Consider the following 22,107-nt stretch of genomic DNA (forward strand, 5'->3'; position numbering starts at 1 on the left):
TCAACAAAGTAACCTTCATCAAGAGCAACAAAATGATTCCAGCGCCGCTCTCACGTTTCAATACCACTTTTGTAGAATGATTTATATGTTGCCTCAAAATAGGCCGCAGTTTAAGTGATAACTGTTCATTCGTGTAAAATTTCTTACGGGTGAGCATGTCTGCGAAATCCAAAAATAGAAAATACGGTGGATTTGGGAGCATTACGAAGTTCAATTGATATAGCTTTGCCATTGTTTTGATTAACTTGTGACACGGTGCGTTATCTTAATGAAGAACATCTTTTTCTTTGCCATATGCGGTCGGTTCTTTGCAATTTCGGCCGTAAAACGCTCTAATAACGCTATATAATATTCACTGTTGGTATGTCCCTTCTCAAGATAGTCGATGAATATTACACCACGCACATCCCAAAATACCGAGGTCATAACCTTTTCGGGCGCTTTGGACGAGGTTCACCAATCATCAACACGTTCTTGTTTTTGGTGAGCAAGTGAGCAAACGCGGCACTCACTTTGAAAAGAACTTTCTCATAGTCAAATGCTCATTCAAAATAAATCCAACACATTCTTTTGATATTTCTTTTTGATCATTCTCTCTCTTGGACGTTGATGCACTAAGGTCAGTACATACAAGTGACCCGTATGACACCAGGCACGTGCCTGTTTGGGTTAGGTGTTAGTAGGCGCGATGGAAAATATAGGACAGAATACGAGGAAAATTGACTACCGGCGTGCTGCCAGATTGTTAGCTTGCATGCTTACTAAGTGTGTTAGTATTAAAGATTTTAATTTGGGAAGGGAATCTACGTTAGAGATTAGTGTGTACAAATCATTATAAATTGCACATAACACTCTAAAAGGTTCATGCAGTTCAAAGGAGGTCCTACAGTGGCGCAACACTAATGGGATATAGGATCTAGTGGTTCTACATGGTACATGGAAATTAAGCTGACTCAACAAGTCAGCACTTTCCACATCACCATGGATAAGGTTAAATATAAAGGTTATCCCTAGCATCGTTCTACGATTGGCTAAGGACGGCAAGTTTATTAATAGGAGTCTACTAGAGTAGGAAGGTAATCTTTGGTTTGCATCCCAATTAAAACCGCGTAGAGCGAAAAGTAAAATGTTCTTTTGAACCGACTCAATGCGTTTACTATGGACGCCGTACTGAGGGCTCCAAACGCAGCATCCATATTCTAGGATAGGGCGAACTAAGGAAGTATATAAGGATTTAGTAACATAGGGTCATTGAATTCCTTCGACCACCGTTTAATAAATCCAAGCACACCCCTGGCTCTATTCACCATAGACGAAATATGATCAATAAAGTCAAGTTTTGGGTCCAAGCGGACGCCCAAATCGTCAACTGTATTAATTCTTTCCAAAGAGCAGCCGTTCAGCGTGTAAGTAGCAAGCTTAGGAGCGACACGTGAGAATGTCATTAGCTTGCATTTCGAGCCATTTAAGTTTAATAAGTTTACACGGCACCAAGTTTGAAAATTATTAAGATCTGTTTGTAAATCCGACTGGCAGGCAACGTCATTGTATTGCACGCAAAGCTTGACGTCATCCGCGTACAAAAGTACTCTGGAGTTAGTCAAGACTTTGGGCAGGTCATTTATGAACAATGTAAACAATAAGGGTCCCAAATGGCTTCCTTGCGGGACACCAGATGTAACCCTTAGAATATTGGATAAATTATGCTTAAAGAGGACCTTTTGCGTCCTGCCATTCAAATAACTAGAGATCCAATTAAGAAGATCACTTGGAAAACCCATTGAATCGAGTTTTCTAACGAGGAGAGAATGATTAACAGAGTCAAATGCTTTACTGAAATCAGTATAGATTACATCTGTCTGACAAATATTATGGAAGCCCTTTATAATATAGGAAGAGAGCTCCAAAAGATTTGTTGTTGTTGATCTTCGCTTAATAAAACCATGGACATGGAGAAATAACCGATCTACAAAGGTGCTGTAAATGAGGGGTGATAATATTTTCAAATAATTTTGGGATGGCCGACAACTTAGAGATTCCTCTATAATTGCTGGCATCCAATTTGCTACCTTTTTTGTGGAGAGGAATAATAAACGATTCCTTCCAAATAATGGGAAAGTGGGAGGTTTCTAAGGACAAGGTAAACAATTTCAGAAGGCGATAGCACAGGGCGTCGGCACAATACCTGAGCACACAGCCAGGAATTCCGTCGGGACCTGGCGAATAAACTGGCTTGACACGATGAAGATCTAAAAGGAGAGAGCTTTCGTTTAGGCTAGGACAGAAAATTAAGTTCGATTTGGGTATGTCTTAGGAATAAGTCTGGTATATATACGAAGAGCTAGAATAGGTTGTTTGAAAAAACTGCGAAAATAGATCGGCTATTGCCTGATCATTATTTGCGGTAGTATTTTCAAATGAAAGCGAGGAAGGATTTGTTATAGGTTTACGTTTAGTGTTAACGAAATTATAAAACTGTTTTGGGTCCTGTGAGAACTGGGCCCTACAACGAGTTAAATAGTTTTTATAACACTGCGCGTTCAGCACGGTAAAGTTTGACCGAGCTGATAAATAAAATGAAAGGGCAGATTGAGAACCGGTGATTTTAAATTTAGCATACAGTCTAGATTTTTTATTTTTAAGTCGGCTCAACTCTTTAGTAAACCACGGCGGTTTATTCGAGCTTGGCGGATAATATAACGGAACACATTCAGTAAAAAATGAATTCATGGCACTGTAAAAAATATCAACGGCAACTGCCATGTCAGTGCACATGTATAGATCGGACCAATTGACCTCGTTTATAAAATTATTCAGCCGTTCAAAGTCCGTTTTGCGAAAACATAGGACTTTATTGGCTGGACGGTCAGAAATATTCTGTACGTCACACCCAATATCAAGAGTCACATCGAAAGTTGGATGATAGGGATCTTCGGGCTGCGTCAGAGGCGCCACCCTTGCTAAACTGACTCTCGCAGGATCAGAGACGAAGCAAAGATCAAGCAAGCGCTGTATGGAATTTCGCACATGGTTGACTTGAGACAGCGAAATGTCAAACAAGCTAGCGATAAAGTCATGTTGTGTAGGTGTATTGAGAGTATTGGTGGAATTATTTGAGCACCAAATAGCACCAGGGATATTAAAATCTCCAAGAACTACCAACTGGTCTCTATCCAAAAGTCTACTGGAAACCATCTGAATAGCGGGAAGGTGATTCCAATAAATAGGAAGTTCCGACAGTGGAGGTATGTAGGAACAGGTAATAAAAATTGAGCTACCTTTGATAGATAGCTTCACACAGAGGAATTCAACATCGTTGCATTCCTCGAAGGTTAATAATTCTGACGTGAGTGAGGAGTCCACCGCTATAAGAACTCCACCCCCGCGTCTGATAGGGCGATCTAGCCGATATACCGTGAACACAGCTGGAAAAACTTCGGAGCTCAGAATCTCCGGTTTTAGCCAGGTTTCTGTGAGCACAATAACCTGAGATGCAAACGAAAGGCTATCAGAATACAAGTTAGGAAGCTTACTACGTAAGCCTCTTGCATTCTGATAGGAAATACCTAAGGAGTAGGTTATTTTTTTGGGTCGGGATTGGAAGACGTAGAAGGCGCAGTGGTAACATCAGGCCTGGGAAGAGTTATTCCTACAGGCCGCTTTTTCTTTTTCTTCGCCTCGAACTCCTTAACAACTATGTACTCTGGCCAGAAGTTGGGAGAGCAAATAGTGTTAAAGAGCTCGTTAGGAACATTTATTTTGAAAGATGAAATGTCCCTTGCGTAAGAAAATTTGAACTTTTCCACCTTTATCTTAATTTTTTCGGCTCTGGTTTTGCCTTGTATAAAGGTGAGAACATCTTCCGATGTTTGGTCAGGGGAGAGCCGGTATTCCGGGCCTAACACCCTGGGCAGATATATTTGTGTGGACGGGACTTTGAGGGGTCAATATTTGCGACCCCCCAGGGGATAAAACAGAAATTACCGGCGGTACGGGCACTCCCGGTGCACATTCGGATACCGAATCTTTCCTAGCGCTCGATCTCAGCACTCTTGGAATTAATGCTGAGGTCGAGGGCTGTGCCGTGGGAGGCTGCTGCTGAGAGCCTGTTGCAGGTAGTTGGGGTCCGTCTACATGCTGCCCACCAATAGCAGTTTTTTTGCGCCTAGGAGACTCATTTAATAGCGTAAGGCTATTAAATTGGGTGTCCAGCGCCAAGAACATATCAAGAGTTTTAAGAAAACTCGTTAAAATGCCCTTAAAACCGCTTTTGGTTTGCCACATGGAAGTCGTCATTTCCCTTTCTACATCGCGACAGGCCTCACAACAGTAACGCAGGCCGATGTTTTTCCTTACATCGTCCACCGTCCGAGCTGCAACCCCAATACACTTGGCGTGCATGACGTTGTTGCACAGCCAGCAGCCGATTGTAAGGTCACCTGCAGCAATTGCCTTTTTGCAGGTTTTAACGGAACAGACAATATTTGAGGACATTATAACGACTTATCACTGTACTTTCAATTGAAAAAAAAAACAACAGAGCTCTGAAGAAAGAAGCGAGAGCGAGAGCGGGAGAACGGGAGAGCGTAATAGATTAGATAAGATAAGAAGTGCAGCGGCACAACTAAAGCGAGAGAGTTGGAGAGCGTGGGAGATAAATAGATGAAACGTTTAGCTGTTGCGACGGCGCAAACAAAAGCTAGACGAAGAAGGCACAATAAGGAATTCAAAATATGCAAAAGCTAGCACTAGCAGCACAACTAAATTGGAGAATAAAACCAATTATATACACAAAATTAGGATAGCTGCATGCACACGCGAAGTGAACGGGAAGTTATAAACACAAATTAGAAAATTTAAGTTAACCCCGGTGGTTAGATTGAAACTTTTATACAAAACGAGAGCGCAAGAAAAAAACACGTCCGTTCACTTGGAAAGATGATATGATTCAAAACGATTTTGTGGATATTTATACTCTTGCAGGGTATTATAATTTCAGTCAGAAGTTTGCAACGCAATGAAGGAGGCACCTCCGACCATATAAAGTATATATATTCTTGATCAGGATCAACAGCCGAGTCAATCTAGCCATGTCCGTCTGTCCATCTGTCCGTCTGTCCATCTGTCCGTCTGTCCGTTTCTACGCAAACTAGTCTCTCAGTTTTGAAGCTATCTAAATGAAACATTGCAGTTAGCCTTCTATATACTCTCACTCGAATATACATATGTCGGAACGGGACAGATCGGACGACTATATCATATAGCTGCCATAGGAATGATCGGATAATTTTTACAAAAAAAATTATAACAATTTCCGTTTTCAACAGAATTTGATCAAATTTGAGATGTAGCCATTCTACTATACTCTACAATTTTGTATAAAATTTTATGAAAATCGGACTACTATATCATATAGCTCACATAGGAACGATCGAGAAATTGATACAATTAAATTTATAACTTTTTCAGTTTTCAGCTGATTTTCATCAAATATGAGGTATAGCCATTTTATATGTCTTAAATTTTGTGTCAAATATTATGAAAATCGGTCTACTATATCATATAGGTGCCATACAAACGATCGTTTGATGTAGAGGAAAAATGCAAATCTGCGAATGTAAAACTGCAAATATAATATGTATAGGTGAATGAAATGAAAGCAGGTATTACTTCATTGTTTTTTAACACAAATAAATATAATTTATATTGTTGGGATTCCAAGTCATAGAAGTTCTATCTGAAAGGGTATATAAACTTCGGCGTGCCGAAGTTGGCTTCCTTTCATGTTTTTTTTAAATTTTTTTTTAATTAAAAAATTTTTTTCCCTCCATTGTCTTGAAAATAACAACCGCGTCACTCATAGCACAAACTAATGAATATAGAATATCATAAAATTTAAACACCTGTCGTTTGAAAGTTATTATTAACTGAAAAAAAAGGTGATTGCAATAAAACTAGCGCGGACCGGGACTTTTCAGCCCAAGTTTTAAAGGTGCAGGAAGGATTTGTCATAAGACTCATAACTAAAATTTGTCCCTTGGAAGAAATAAAGTCTGTTGACAAATCTGAAGCTTACCCTGAGCCAAAAAGAAAAAGCAGAGCAATATCGGCAATGTGCAAGATCGGGTTTGTCATGGCGATTTTATTGTTTATATTGAGCTGTCAATTTTCTAACGCATTGCCAAAAAATGTAAAACCAAGTTATTCAATAGAGAGGATCAATAAGACTTCAGCAATATATTTTAAGATTATTACAAAAGTTAATGCGCCTATAAAAGAAATAAGAAAAGTTTCCGAAAGGCTTCATAGCTTTAAAGAGAAATGTAGTATAGTTTTAAATAATAAGCAAAGTCACTTATCGGAACCAGAAGAAAACAACAAATTATTTATGATGCAGCCAAGATCCAGAAGCAACCGTGCCTCGTTCGAATTTATGTGTTTATTGTATCATATTTTATTTGGCATGATGGATGAAAATGACAGAGAACAGTTACAAGAAAATATGAAGAATTTATTACCTAACCAGAACAACCTTGATAAGCTAATTCAGAAACAAACATCAGGGGTTGATTTAAATACTAATTTATTAAAAAGAACAGCATATCAGTTGGTCTTTAATAAACCGCCTTGGTTCAACAAAGAGCTAGCACGCCTAAAAATGTAAAGTCTAGACTTTATAATAAATTTAAACTCACTGGTTCCCACACTGTTCTCTCTAGTTATCTAAGCGCTCGGTCGAACTTTACCGTTAATGCTAAGTGTTATACAAATTATTTGACTTGTTGTAGGGTTCAGTTTTGCGCAGGACTAAAAACAGTTTTATACTTTAAGTTTTTATACTTTAACATTAAGCGTAAACCCAATTTATATCTTTCCTCGCTTGCATTTAATAATAATACCGCACACGATGATCAGGCGGTCGCTGATATTTTTGCGGAGTTCTTTAAAACAACATATTTTCCCTTAACCACTTCAAGTCAGATATATTCTTTTACTATGCCAGTATATTCATCAGGTCCCGATTAAATACCAGGCTGCGTGCTAAGGTATTGTGCTGAGTCTATGTGTCATCCCCTTCTTAAGTTGTTTACCTTATCCTTAGGGTCCTCCGAATTTCCCCGTATTTGGAAGGAATCTTTTGTCTCCACAAAAAAGGTAGCAAATCGGTTCCCAGTAACTATAGGGGGACCTTTAAGTTTTCACTCCTCACTTGTAACATTTATGCAGATGACCTTCATTGCGCTGTAAACTTCTGACTGAAATAATAATACTCTGCAAGGGTATAATAATAAAGGATACAATTATAAAAAAATACAGTCCACTTTACCGTTGTGTTAAAAAGTAAAAAAAAAATGCATTTCAAGCCATTGTAAGCGAAAAGTTTAAAATAAGTTCAATTTATTCGAACTAACTTTTGCAATTAAAAATAGCAAAAAAATAGCCCTTTGGAACAATGTTCCCACATGAACACGAATAACCGCAGCCGCAATATACTGTCCAACTTTTGTTAGAGCGCTTGAACATAAGATATACATATCTGAGAATTTTCATCCCAAAAAGCGGTCGCAAAGGTATCCTCTTAGATATGAAATATCGTGCAATGAAGCATTTCCGCTCCCCCATAAGATTATTTACCATGTCTAGGGAACATATGACCAATGCGTTGGACCATTTTGAGTTAAGATAAGACTATGTGATTTTAATGTTAGCTAGTCCTTTCTTAGACTTAAAGAAATAAATTCAGTTGGAATACAACTAAAAAAAAAGACGTCTTATATTTAAAAGCTTTTTTCACTGCCATAGGAACGATCAGGAAATCATAATGTGTCAATGCCAGTTTTTTCTTTTGTTTAAAATTACAAAATTAAAGCAGTATACATCGCTCCAAAAAAAACCAATCTCTGTACACAAAGTACTAGTATTGTAGAAACATCGCGAGAAATTTTAATCTAGTGGAACATTCATTATCAAAAATCAAATCCAAGAAAAAAAATTAACTTATTATTATAATTAAAATTTCAGAATTTAGAAATACAATTTTATGAAAATCAGACGACTGTATTATATGTCTTATAGAAACAATCATTAAATTTAAATGAAAATGCACTACTGTGATGTAAAAGGGTAAATTTAAAACTGTCGGTGACTAACGAAAGCAAGCAGAAACATACTTCGCTGTTTTTAACATAAATATATATATTTTATATAGTATTAATTAGTAATGATCTCTTGATCTGATACTCCAGAATACATATTTACGAAATGAAATTCTTCATACATAATGCATTCAATTTATTTTTATGTTTCAGAACTGAACAAGAATCCAGTGGAAGGATTCTCAGCTGGCTTAATTGATGAAAATGATATATTTCGCTGGGAAGTTTTAATAATAGGACCCCCAGATACACTTTAGTAAGTTATCACATTAAATACTTTAATTCAGGTCCACAATCTTACGCCATTGACCTATTTAAAATAGTCATATTTATTAAAAGTATATACACATTTTTATACCCTTGCAGGGTATTATACTTTCAGTCAGATATTTTTTCTTATATCATCTCTTTTATTCTGATCAGTATAATTAGCTGATCAAGTATAATTATATATATATATTATATATTTATATATATATATATATTATATATTTATATATATATATATATTATATATTTATATATATATATATATTATATATTTATATATATATATATATTATATATTTATATATATATATATATTATATATTTATATATATATTATATAGCATAATATAAATACGTATATAAATATATATATCTCCTATATCATGTCCTCTATTCTTGATCAGCCGAGTCGAACCAGCAGTGTCCATGTTTGTATAACAGTAAGTTGTCAAACTCTGTTGAGGCCCTACACAATTTTCAGGAAAATTTTCCAACATTTTTTTTAGCAACAAAAACATTCGCCTGGAAATATTAAACCATTGAAAAGAAATTGCGTTCAAATCGTTCAAACCGTTCTCAACTCATGTGACAATCCCAAAAATTTACATAATTTGTATATATATATTTCTATATAAATAATAAAATACAAAATAAATATACATTAAATTTAAATAAATAAATTGAATTTAAATTTATATAAATATATGCTGCACATCGAAACCAATATTCGTAATAATCAAACACAAATGAACGTGTAAATAAAGTGCATAGAGACGGACCCAATATTCACAGGTTCGTCCTGCAGGAAAGCTACTGCAGAATAGATGAAATTTTATCCGGAGATTTTTGTAAAACACCTTCCTTAATCCCAAAATCTACGGCGGCCGATGAGGTTAAATCGTCCTCTTTGTGGTGTCAAGTCAAGAAATTAAATTTGCCCACGAACATGAGTCACTTTACAGAAAGACTCCTTTGCTGCTGAATTCTCAAAACAAATGTTGAAGCTGGCAATGGCAATATTCCTTTTGATGCTTTGACTGGAATGATATCATTCGCGGGAAAGAAAGTTTTCCCCGCCGTTTCCCAAAATTATAACAATCTAAATCGTATTAGCTACTACTAGCAACGAAGAATAAGGATGCCCATTATTCGCTGGAGAACTTCATTCATACAAATCCGTCGACGGGCTGACCAACGAGGATGAAGCAACTAACTATCCGACGAATTTTTGAATTTTTTGACTTGCTTAATGTGCCAGGAATTCCGCCGCATAATTTACTGCTGAAGGTTGGCTCAGTCACAATTGTAATTGTACAATGGTACAAGGTTGTGCAATGGTACGCCGTTGTCCGTCAAGAAGGCAAATAATAATGTAATTCAAGCAACAATCATCAAGGGCAGATTCAAAGGAAAGGAAGTCAATAATTCCAAATTATCTTTCATTTATGATTTAGGCGAATTAAGTTCCCAGTTCGGTCGGCTATTGCTATGACAATCAATCCGAAGGCCAATTTTTGGAAGTCTGTGGAATTTCTGATTTTTGCGTGGTCACTTGTATAGGGTGAGCCATCTCGAGCTTCGGAATAGAAACACTGAATAGCTTTGACGTTTGTGAAACGATTGGCTTGTGTAGGTACGTAAGAACGTATTGAAGAGATGACTTTGTTTATCGAAAATGGGCGTTTAATAGTGAAAACGCAGCGTGCGTATCGACGAAAGTACAGAGGCAAAAAAGCGCCTCCTTCCTTTCATTTGGCTGAGAATTTTTATGAACACGGTTCAGTGGCGAACGGTAGGCCACACATCCGAAGGATGTTTGAGAATTTGGGAATGTTCCCGTAAAAAATACAGATAACCCAACGATTGTTGACCGAAAACAAGTCGCGGCGGTTGGCATACGCCCTAAAAGTAGCCCAGATTCTCGAAAGCCAAATTTTTGTCGTGAAATTTTGATGACCGACGAAGCGCATTTCATCCTGTCTGGTGGCGTCAATAAACAGAACTGCCGCATTTGGGGCACTGAGAATCCTATCGTCATTCATGAGGAACCATTACACAACAAGAGAGTGACAGTTTGGGCGAGTATTTGTGCCTCAACCATCATCGGCCCTTACTTCTTCAAAAAATGGCGAAACTTTCGACGGCAAGCGATATCGGTGGATGCTGGCGTACATTGTGTGCCCGGAGATACGTCGAACGGGTCTAGAAAACGTCTGGTTTCAGTAGAACGGGGCCCCATGTCACACAGCAAACGAAACCATGGTGTTTTTACAGCGACAATTCCCTGTACGCGTTGTGTCAAAAAGAGGCGATATCGACTGGCCGCCTCGTTCGCCTGATTTAACCCCGCCGGATTTCTTTTTGTGGGGCTATCCAAAAAGCAAAGTATACATAAGCAAGCCCAAGATCATCACAGAGCTCAAGGAGAGTCGCACCAAAATGGCCAATATATCGCCCGATGTGCTCGAGAAAGTCATGGAAAATGCTCGAAAATTGACACTTTTTGCCATCAAGAACAAAGGTAATCACTTAGTCGATATTGTGTTCAAAAACTAACTCAAATAAATAGTAAAGAATCAATCTAAATAAACAAGAAATATTATCCATGAATTTTTTTTTTTTTTTTTCAAAGTTATTAAAAATTTTCATACCGAAGCTCGAGATGGCGCACCCTGTACGTTCGTTCGGTTTTAATTTTTGCTCCGACATAAAAAAAAGGTTGTCTTTAAAAATAACTGTAACAGCCAAGTCGATCAAGATGAAAGTCAGCTTGAAAATAAAATATAAAATTTTTATAATATCTTCAATTTGTAAAACGCTGATCAAACAATTCCGTCTTTATCTCACATAATACTGAGAAACGTAATGTGGGATATTCTTCTACAAGTTCTTGGCAAGTGGGGAAATAATACAAAATTTATTTTTTAACTAATTTCCAAAACACCAATTTTTCTTTGGAATCCATAAATTCTTAATAACATTGTCTCTGTTTCGGTGTTTGAATCCGGAGCTTTAAATATAACTCGTGATGTCAGTTAAAAATGCACCCAGAAACAAACAGAAAAAAATTTTAATTATTCCGACTTTTTGAGGTTCTGCCTAAGAAAGATTAAAACTCAGAGAAAATAAAAATAGGTAAAAAAAACTTTTTACAATGTCTTCAATCGTTGATTAAAATCATTGTTTTGTAATGTTACACTATAATTAGGCAGTTGTTCAACCGACAACGATGGATGTGTGATAAGTAGGGCTAAACTGTGGAAACAAACTAGCAAGCTCGATTATAAGCGAGTTTTAGGGTTTCATAGTGGTGAGCGAGTAGTACTTTTACCATATGTTTTGTCGATTAAATACAGTGAAACGATTCCTCGCCAGCCAGCAGTGTGAATGTTCAACGATAAACTAGTTGAGACATATATTTTATTTACATGGAGTGTATAATTATTGGAATTTCCATGAGCCAGAAAATAGTAAGTAATTTCGATTAACGATTCTTCTATCGCACATCAAGTCGATAATTTGTAGACAATTGATGTGTCCCACGGTTTTATTTTAGTCTAGTCTATGCATATGTTTATAATTCCCACGACTGTATCTATTTTATTATTTTTTGGCTTTTAGTATATTTATCTTAAACATTGCAATGTATGTTTAACATAAAACTGTTTAACTTAAAAAGTTTTTTACCTATTTTTATTTTCTAGTTTTTAGTTTTTTTATCCACCCTAATGCCATACATTTCTCAGCGCGTTTTAACCCTTCACCTTAACTTGGCTGGTGTACCGCTAACGACGTATCATATTTAGCCATCCTAACGCCACACAGTCCTCAACACGATACAAAATTTTGACTTGGCTGGTGGATTTAGGCTGGATTAATCAGATACCTAAATTACAGATTCAATTTCTAAATTTAAATCTTATTATTATACGCCATTTAGTGGCTGCGCCCATCTTAAATATTGAGGTTGTATAGTGCACTGTATTCTTCTTGTCAAGCCCTTGTATGTATTTGATACCCATATTGGTGGGATTGATAAACAATTGATATCAGCCATTTGGTAGCGGCGGCCATCATAGATTTCAATTTTGCATAGTAAATTGTATTCTACTTGTTGAGACCTTTCATTTGATACCCATGTTGATGGGATTGATAAAACCTAAGTTATCCGCCATTTTGTAGCGGCGGCCATCTTGAATTTATAATGATAATGAATAAACATAATTGTATTGTCACCAAAATCCAAAGTGTATACAAATTTTCAGATTAATCGGTTGACAGGAAGAGGGTGAAATTTGAATTACTAAATTTGACCCAAGAATAAATAAAACAAACGGGGTGAGCTAAATAAAACCATTTAAAAAACGTTTCCGCTCGTCCGCTTCTACGCAAACAATCAGTTTAGAAAGTATCTGAATAAATGTAGCAGATTCTATTCTTATTAGTATATATCGAGACTGTTATGTTCTGATTCTGATTTTCCCATTTTGTCAACTTTTTTAATTATTAAGGAATTTTAGCTTATTTTTTTTTTTTAAATCAGACGACGTATTTTTCTTAGGTCCCCTTTTATTCCCAAATAGTTTCAACTGTCTGCTTTTAAAAAAGGTTTTGCATTGTAAAAGTTTTACTAATAAGGGTCTGATCAATTGTTGTTTAAGGAAAAAGCATTCGTGGCCACGACAAACAAGAAATTATTTTCAATTGTAGTCAGCTGTTCTGGTGGCAGTGTTGTAAAATCTTCATTAAATTTATTTATATTTATTTGTGTTAAAAAACAATGAAGTAATACCTGCTTTCATTTCATTCACCTATGCATATTAACATATATTTGTAATTTTACATTCGCAGATTTGCATTTTTCCTCTACATCAAACAATCGTTTGTATGGCACCTTTATGATATAGTCGTCGGATTTTCATGAAATTTGACGCAAAATTTAAGACTAATATAAAATGGCTAATTTGATGAAAATCAGCTGTTAAATTTATAGTATTTTCAGTACCAGTTTGTTTACATTTTGATCGTAAAATAAAAATTATGTCTGATTTTACAGCTTATGCAGATGAATAGATCCTAGTTGAATTAAAAGGATTAAATATACATAATATATCTGACTACATTTCTTTGATTATATGTATAACAAACAGACCCGGCGAACTTTGTCTCGCCCCTAATTATTGTTTTGTATAACCCCAGAGTGATAATAAAACACAGATAATTCGAATTTTTTTCTAATTTATTTGAATCCCATAAGTTGGGGCGATAAATTATATTTTTGGATTGATGTTCAGGTGCAAAAATAAACAGAGAAAACGACTTTCCAATGCGGGAATATGCTTCGTACAACTGACCATGCGAAAAGACTGAGATATTCAAAGTTCAAACTTTCAACAATTGGCCTTGCGATTAATTGATTGTCATCGCAGAAGCCGACAGAACTGGGATTTTAATCCGCTTAAATCGTATTGGAAGATCATTTGGAATTATTGACTTCCTCTCCTTTGAATTTGCCGTTGATGAAGTTGCTTGAATTACATTATAATTTGGTTTCTTAACGGACAACCGCATACCATTACATCATTTCGGATGATTTAGATTCCGCAGTATGATTATGACTAAGCCAACCTTCAGCTGTAAATTATGCGGCGGAGTTCCTGGCACATTAAGCGAGTTCAAAACTTAAACAATTCGTCGGATAGTTAGTCACTTGATCCTGGTTGGTCGTGCCGAATAATGGAAGATGCAAAGCTGTGAATATAAAACTGTAATTTTAATACTTTTAGGGGAAAAAATATGAATGTAGACATTACTTCTTTGTTTTTCAACATAAATATATAAAATTTATATTTTATTAATTATTAATGATCTAATTGCAATATATGAATAGTGAATAGAAAAATGTATGAACCTTCATGAAAGAACCTATAACCTATAAAAACTTACCAGTATGCAAGTTGAAATAGAAGATAATTTTATACGGAAGTGTATAACTCGCTTACCCTCGATTTTAAGCATATACTATATTCTCCATATAATCAAATTGTTTTAGAACCAATATATTTATATGTACATAACCTCGCAACACAATAAATATTTAAACGAACAGAGCTTTTACTTAAACTAGCGCTGTAAATAGGGTTTAATACAAACAGGTTGATAGGCTTGGGTGTTGATGCTGATTACGAATATGAATGATATTGGCATGGGTTGCCAATAAAATTTTTCAGAGTAGACTGGTTTTTAACATAATAAATTCGGGTCAAATGGAAAGAAAAATACTGTAACAATCTAAGTTATCTTTATACCCTTGCTGGGTATTATAATTTCAGCCAGAAGTTTGCAACGGAGTGAAGGAGGCACCTCCGACCATATAAAGTATATATATTCTTGATCAGGATCAACAGCCGAGGCGATCCAGCCATGTCCATCTGTCCCTCTGTCAGTCTGTCCGTCTGTCCGTTTATATGCGAACTAGTCTCTCAGTTTTGAAGCTATCTGAATGAAACTTTGTAGTTACCCTTCTATTTACTCTCACTCGTATATATGTTGGACGGATGACTATATCATATAGCTGTCATAGGAATGATCGAACAATTTTTACAAAAAAAAATTTAACTTTTTCAGTTTTCAATAGAATTGGATCAAATTTGAGATATAGCCATTTTACTATACTCTACAATTTTGCATACAATTTTATGAAAATCGGACTACTATATCATATAGCTGCCATAGGAACGATCCAGAAATTAATACAATTAAAAATTATAAATTTTTCAGCTTTCAACAGATTTTCATCAAGTTTGAGATATAGCCATTTTATATTAGTCTCAAATTTTGTGTCAAATTTCATGTAAATCAGACGACTATATCATATAGGTGCCAAACAAACGATCGATTTATGTAAAGGAAAAATGCAAATCTGTGAATGTAAATTCATTTCATCTTTCCAAGTGAACGGACGTTTTTTTTTCTTGCGCTCTCGTTTTGTATTAAAGATTGATTCTAACCACCGGGGTTAACTTAAATTTTCTAATTTGTGTTTATAACTTCCCGTTCACTTCGCGTGTGCATGCAGCTATTCTAATTTGTGTACATAATTGGCTTTATTTTCCAATTTAGTTGTGCTGCTAGTGTTAGCTTTTGCATATTTTGCATTCCCTTTTGTGCCTTCTTCGTCTAGCTTTTGTTTGCGCCGTCGCAACAGCTAAACGATTTATCTACTTATCTCCCACGCTCTTCCACTCTCTCGCTTTAGCTGTGCCGCTGCACTTCTTATCTAATCCTGCAAAAAGGCAATTGCTGCAGGTTACGTTACAATCGGCTGCTGGCTGTGCGACAACGTCATTCACGCCAAGTGTATTGGAGTTGCAGGTCGGACGGTGGACGATATAAGAAAAAACATCGGCCTGCGTTACTGTTGTGAGGCCTGTCGCGATGTAGAAAGGGAAATGACGTCTTTCATGCGGCAAACCAAAAGAGGTTTTAAGGGCATTTTAACGAGTTTTCTTAAAACTCTTGATATGTTCTTGGCGCTGGACACCCAATTTAATAGTCTTACGCTATTAAATGAGTCTCCTAGGCGCAAAAAAACTGCTATTGGTGGGCAGCATGTAGACGGACCCCAACTACCTGCAACGGGCTCTCAGCAGCAGCCTCCCACGGCACAGCCCTCGACCTCAGCAATAATTCCAAGAGTGCTGAGATCGAGCTCTAGGAAAGATTCGGTATCCGAATGTGCACCGGGAGTGCCCGTACCGCCGGTAATTTCTGTTTTATCCCCTGGGGTGTCGCAAATATTGAAAGGTGGAAAAGTTCAAATTTTCTTACGCAAGGGACATTTCATCTTTCAAAATAAATGTCCCTAACGAGCTCTTTAACACTATTTGCTCTCCCAACTTCTGGCCAGAGTACATAGTTGTTAAGGAGTTCGAGGCGAAGAAAAAGAAAAGGCGGCCTGTAGGAATAACTCTTCCCAGGCCTGATGTTACCACTGCGCCTTCTACGTCTTCCAATCCCGACCCACAAACCTAACCTACTCCTTAGGTATTTCCTATCAGAATGCAAGAGGCTTACGTAGTAAGCTTCCTAACTTGTATTCTGATAGTCTTTCGTTTGCATCTCAGGTTATTGTGCTCACAGAAACCTGGTTAAAGCCGGAGATTCTGAGCTCCGAAGTTTTACCAGCTGTGTTCACGGTATATCGGCTAGATCGCCCTATCAGACGCGGGGGTGGAGTTCTTATAGCGGTGGACTCCTCACTCACGTCAGAATTATTAACCTTCGAGGAATGCAACGATGTTGAATTCCTCTGTGTGAAGCTATCTATCAAAGGTAGCTCAATTTTTATTACCTGTTCCTACATACCTCCACTGTCGGAACTTCCTATTTATTGGAATCACCTTTCCGCTATTCAGATGGTTTCCAGTAGACTTTTGGATAGAGACCAGTTGGTTTTCCTAGGAGATTTTAATATCCCTGGTGCTATTTGGTGCTCAAATAATTCCACCAATACTCTTCATACACCTACACAACATGACTTTATCGCTGGCTTGTTCGACATTTCGCTGTCTCAAGTCAACCATGTGCGAAATTCCTTACAGCGCTTGCTCGATCTTTGCTTCGTCTCTGATCCAGCGAGAGTCAGTTTTGTAAGGGAGGCGCCTCTGACGCAGCCCGAAGATCCTTATCATCCAACTTTCGATGTGGCTCTTGATATTGGGTGTGACGTACAGAATATTTCCGACCGTCCAGCCAATAAAGTCCTAAGTTTTCGCAAGACGGACTTTAAACTGCTGAATAATTTTATAAACGAGTTCAATTGGTCTGATCTCTACATGTGCACTGACATGGCAGTTGCCGTGGATATTTTTTACAGTACCATAAATTCATTTTTTACTGAATGTGTTCCGTTATATTATCCGCCAAGCTCAAATAAACCGCCGTGGTTTACTAAAGAGTTGAGCCGACTTAAAAATAAAAAATCTAGACTGTATGCTAAATTTAAAATCACCGGTTCTCAATCTGCCCTTTCATCTTATTTATCAGCTCGGTCAAACTTTACCGTGCTGAACGCGCAGTGTTATAAAAACTATTTAATTCGTTGTAGGGCCCAGTTCTCACAGGACCCAAAACAGTTTTATAATTTCGTTAACACTAAACGTAAGCCTAAAACAAATCCTTCCTCGCTTTCATTTGAAAATACTAATGCAAATAATGATCAGGCAATAGCCGACCTATTTTCGCAGTTTTTTCAAAAACCTATTCTAGCTCTTCGTATCTACACCAGACCTATTCCTACGACATACCCAAATCAAACTTAATTTTCTGTCCTAGCCTAAACGAAAGCTCTCTCCTTTTAGATCTTCATCGTGTCAAGCCAGTTTATTCGGCAGGTCCGGATGGAATTCCTGGCTGTGTGCTTAGGTATAGCGCCGACGCCCTGTGCTATCGCTATTCTGAAATTGTTTACCTTTTCCCTAGAAACCTCCCATTTTCCCATTATTTGGAAGGAATCGTTTATTATTCCTCTCCACAAAAAAGGTAGTAAATTGGATGCCTGCAATTATAGAGGAATCTCAAAGTTGTCGGCCATCCCTAAATTATTCGAAAACATTATCACCCCTCACTTACAGCACCTTTGTAGATCAGTTATTTCTCCATGTCTACATGGTTTTATTAAGCGAAGATCAACAACAACAAATCTTTTGGAGCTCTCTTTCTATATTATAAAGGGCTTCCATAATAATTGTCAGACAGATGTAATCTATACTGATTTCAGTAAAGCATTTGACTCTGTTAACCATTCTCTTCTCGTTAGAAAACTCGATTCAATGGGTTTTCCAAGTGATCTTCTTAATTGGATCTCAAGTTATTTGAATGGCAGGACGCAAAAGGTCCTCTTTAAGAATAATTTATCCAATGTTCTAAGGGTTACATCTGGCGTCCCGCAAGGAAGCCATTTGGGACCCTTATTGTTTACATTTTACATTTATAAGGAATGTACCGAAAAGAAACTGCACACTTTCAATTGTGAAAATCTCTCAGTGGGAGGTTTCGATCATGCCATGCGGTGCACCGTTAGAAAGCTCTATTAATTCTGCGTTGTTTGCATGTTCTCTTTTCACTATTTGTTTTGCACATTTCGCAATGCCTCGTATTGAAGAACACGTCCGTCAAAAAATTGTGCACAATTACTGCACAGAAAACGGTGTTTCGTACCGAAACTTAGCCAAACGCTATAAAGTAAGCGTTAATAGTGTTAAGAATATTATTATCAAATTTGGGAAGACATGTTCTCTAAAAGATTTGCCAAAAACTGGCAGAAAAAAAGGTCCAAGGGATGCCAGCGTCGATAAGAAGGTGCTAGCTTTAATTGAGAAAAATCCCACGACGTTAGTTCGAGATTTGGCCAAAAAAGCGCGAACGAGTGTAAGTATGGTGCAGCGCATAAAACAACGGCATGGCCTAAAGACTTATAAAAAACAAAAAGTGCCAAAAAAAGTTTGCGCCAACGAGAAGTCGGCAAAACGAGAGTACGCAAGCTTTATGATCGCTTGCTCACTGATGCAGTGGAATGCGTCGTAATGGACGGCGAAACATATGTAAAATTGGACTCAAAAACATTACCAGGCCCCCAATTTTACACAAAAGCCAAAGGTGAAACAATTAGCGACTCGGACACCAAAATAGAAATGGACAAATTTGGGGAGAAAGTCCTGATATGGCAGGCAATTTGCACATGTGGCCTAAAAACCAGCCCATTTTTCACAAATGGCACAATAAACGCAGAGGTTTACCAAAAAGAGTGCATTAAAAAACGTTTAATACCGTTTTATAGAAAGCACAACGTGTCGACAATATTTTGGCCAGACTTAGCGTCAGCGCACTATGCCCGGTCAACATTGGCGCTCCTTGAGGCGGAGAACATCAAGTTTGTTTCAAAAGAGGAGAACCCACCAAATTGCCCAGAGCTGCGACCCATTGAGAGATATTGGGCCATCGTTAAGCGAAATTTAATAAAAAATGGTAGTCTCTCCCAAAATAACAAAGAAATGAAAAAAAACTGGATGCGTGCAGCCGGCAAGGTCACCAAGGAGGGTGTGCAGAACCTGATGAGAGGAGTTAAGCGAAAAATTCGCTTAAAAATAAGAAGTTAATTTTTTTAAAATTCTGTTTATAAAAATTGAAAGTTAAAGTTTTGCTATAAAAAGAACAAAAAGAAAAATTGAAATCGAATCAAAAACATGAAAGTTATAGTACATACAAGTGGCCCGTATTAAACCAGGCACGTGGCTGTTGGGTTAAGATTTAGAAGGCGCGATAGGAAAAATAGAAATAGAAAAATAGAAATAGGAAATTATCTACTGGCTTGCTGCCAAATTGCTTGTTTACATTTCTACTAAGTGGGTTAGAATTAAAAATTGTAGTTTTGGAAGGCTATAAAAGTTAGAGATTAATGTGTACAAATCATTATAATTTGCACACAACACTCTAAAAGATTCATGCAATTCAAAAGCGGTTCTACAGTGGTGCAACAATAAATGAATATAGGATATAGTATTTCTACTTGGTTCATGGAAATTGAGCTGACTCAACAATTCAGCACTTTCCACGTCACCATGAATGTGATTATGGATGAAGGTACTGACAAGCATAGTTCTACGGTTGGTTAAGGATGGTAAGTTAAGTAGGAGGAGTCTATTAGTGTAAGATGGTAATCTTTGGTTTACATCCCAATTTACACCGCGTAGAGCGAAAAGTAAAAAGTTCTTTTGAACCGACTCAATGCGTTCACTATGGACGCAGTACTGAGGACTCCAAACGCAGCATCCATATTGTAAGATAGGACGAACTAAATAGGTATATAAGGATTTAGGGGTCATTAAATTCCTTTACCACCGTTAAATAAATCCAAGCACACCCCTACCTCTATTCACCATAGACGAAATATGATCAATAAAGTTTTGGGTCCAAACGGACGCACAAATCATCAACTAAATTAATTCTTTCCAAAGAGCAGCAGTTTACTGTGTAATTAGTAAGCTTAGGAACGACACGTGAGAATGTCATTAGCTTTCGTTTAGAGCCGTTTTAATTTAATAAGTTTACACGGCACCATGTTTGAAAATAATTAATATCTGTTTGTAAATCCGACTGGCAGGCGACGTCCTTGTATTGCACGCAAAGTTTGACGTCAGTCAAGACTTTGGGCAGGTCATTTATACAACTGTAAACAAAAAGAGTCCCAAAAGGCTTACTTGCTGGACGCTAGAAGTAACCCTTAGAACATTAGATAAATTATTCTTAAAGAGAACCGTTTTCGTCCTGCCATTCAGATATCATAAGATCCAATTAAGATCACTTAGAAAACCCATTAAATCGAGTTTTCTTACGAGGAGAGAATGGTTAACAAAGTCAAAGTAGTAGTAAAATCAGTATGGATTACATCTGCATAAAAATGTTAATGGAAGCCTTTTATAATATAGGAATAGAGCTCTAATAGATTTGTTGTTGTTGATCTTCGCTTAATAAAACCATGTTGACATGGAAAAATAACTGACCGAAAAAGGCGATGCAAATGAAGAGTAAGAAAGTTTTCGAAAAGTTTGAGGTAACCGATAACTCTATTTCCGATTTTCCTCTATAATTGTTCGCATCCGATTTCCTACGTTTTTTGTAGACAATAAACGATTTCTTCCAAATATGGGGAAATTGGGAGGTTTCTAAGGATGAGGGAAACAATTTCAAAAGGGGATAGGTCAGGGCGTCGGCACAGTACCTTAGCACACAGCCAGTAATTTCGTCGGGACTAGTCGAAAAACTGGATTGACACAATGAAGATCTAAAAAATTAAGTTCAATTTGGTTTACATAATTTAAAAATTTATCATTTATAATTGTAAAATACATTTTTTTAAATATTGCAGTTATTATTATTGCATTATTTTGATTACAGTACCTTAACTAATAATCCATTGTTTTTTACCTACAGCGAAGGCGGATTTTTTAAGGCCCATCTTTACTTTCCTAAAGAATATCCGTTGCGCCCTCCAAGGATGAAGTTCGTCACAGAAATTTGGCACCCAAATATAGAAAAAAACGGAGATGTCTGTATTTCTATTCTGCATGAGCCCGGAGATGATAAGTGGGGCTATGAAAAAGCATCGGAGCGCTGGCTACCTGTGCATACAGTGGAAACTATTTTGATATCGGTGATATCTATGTTGGCTGACCCTAATGATGAGTCTCCAGCAAATGTAGATGCCGCCAAGGAATGGAGAGAATCGTACACCGACTTTAAACGTAAAGTTGCTCGTTGTGTTCGAAAAAGTCAAGAAGAATGTTCGTGAAGCATATTGGCCCTACATTTGTATATTTATATTAAACATTTTATACATTAAAGAATTAACTGAAATTATAACCGAATTTTGAATTTTGCAGAGTGAACTAAATTTGAGAAATTTGTAAAGAAAAGTGATAAGGATCAGGTAAATAATAAAAAATGTCAATTCTGGTTGGTCTTGTTCAAGACACATCAAAACGCTTAAAACTATGCAAGAAAGAAAGATTAACGCAACGCCGAAGTTTATATCTCACCTCTATGTTTAACAATCGTGTGTACATATGTCAATTTTCAAAAAATGAAAATCCAAATTCTAGATTAATATAAATTCAGACAG

General features: G+C 36.8%; 1 protein-coding gene and 1 long non-coding RNA gene across 2 annotated transcripts in view; both read left to right on the forward strand.

Moving 5' to 3' along the window:
• LOC110185349 (ubiquitin-conjugating enzyme E2G 1) overlaps positions 1-21,842 on the forward strand; it is a 40,806-nt gene extending 18,964 nt beyond the window's left edge. The window contains exons 2-3 of the mRNA XM_020954126.2: positions 8,310-8,412; positions 21,420-21,842. Of these exons, the coding sequence (XP_020809785.1) occupies positions 8,310-8,412; positions 21,420-21,777 (461 nt within the window). The 3' untranslated portion in view covers positions 21,778-21,842. The remainder of the gene's footprint in view (positions 1-8,309; positions 8,413-21,419) is intronic.
• LOC147644957 (uncharacterized) lies at positions 8,755-10,992 on the forward strand. Its single transcript, XR_015272566.1, has 2 exons — positions 8,755-8,866; positions 8,933-10,992. It is a non-coding gene; the product is annotated as an uncharacterized LOC147644957 (long non-coding RNA).
• Positions 21,843-22,107: the final 265 nt, after the last annotated feature.

This window comes from Drosophila serrata, unplaced genomic scaffold, assembly GCF_035046125.1.
Source record: "Drosophila serrata isolate PLE 108 unplaced genomic scaffold, ASM3504612v1 contig_50, whole genome shotgun sequence".
Classification (NCBI taxonomy): domain Eukaryota; kingdom Metazoa; phylum Arthropoda; class Insecta; order Diptera; family Drosophilidae; genus Drosophila; species Drosophila serrata.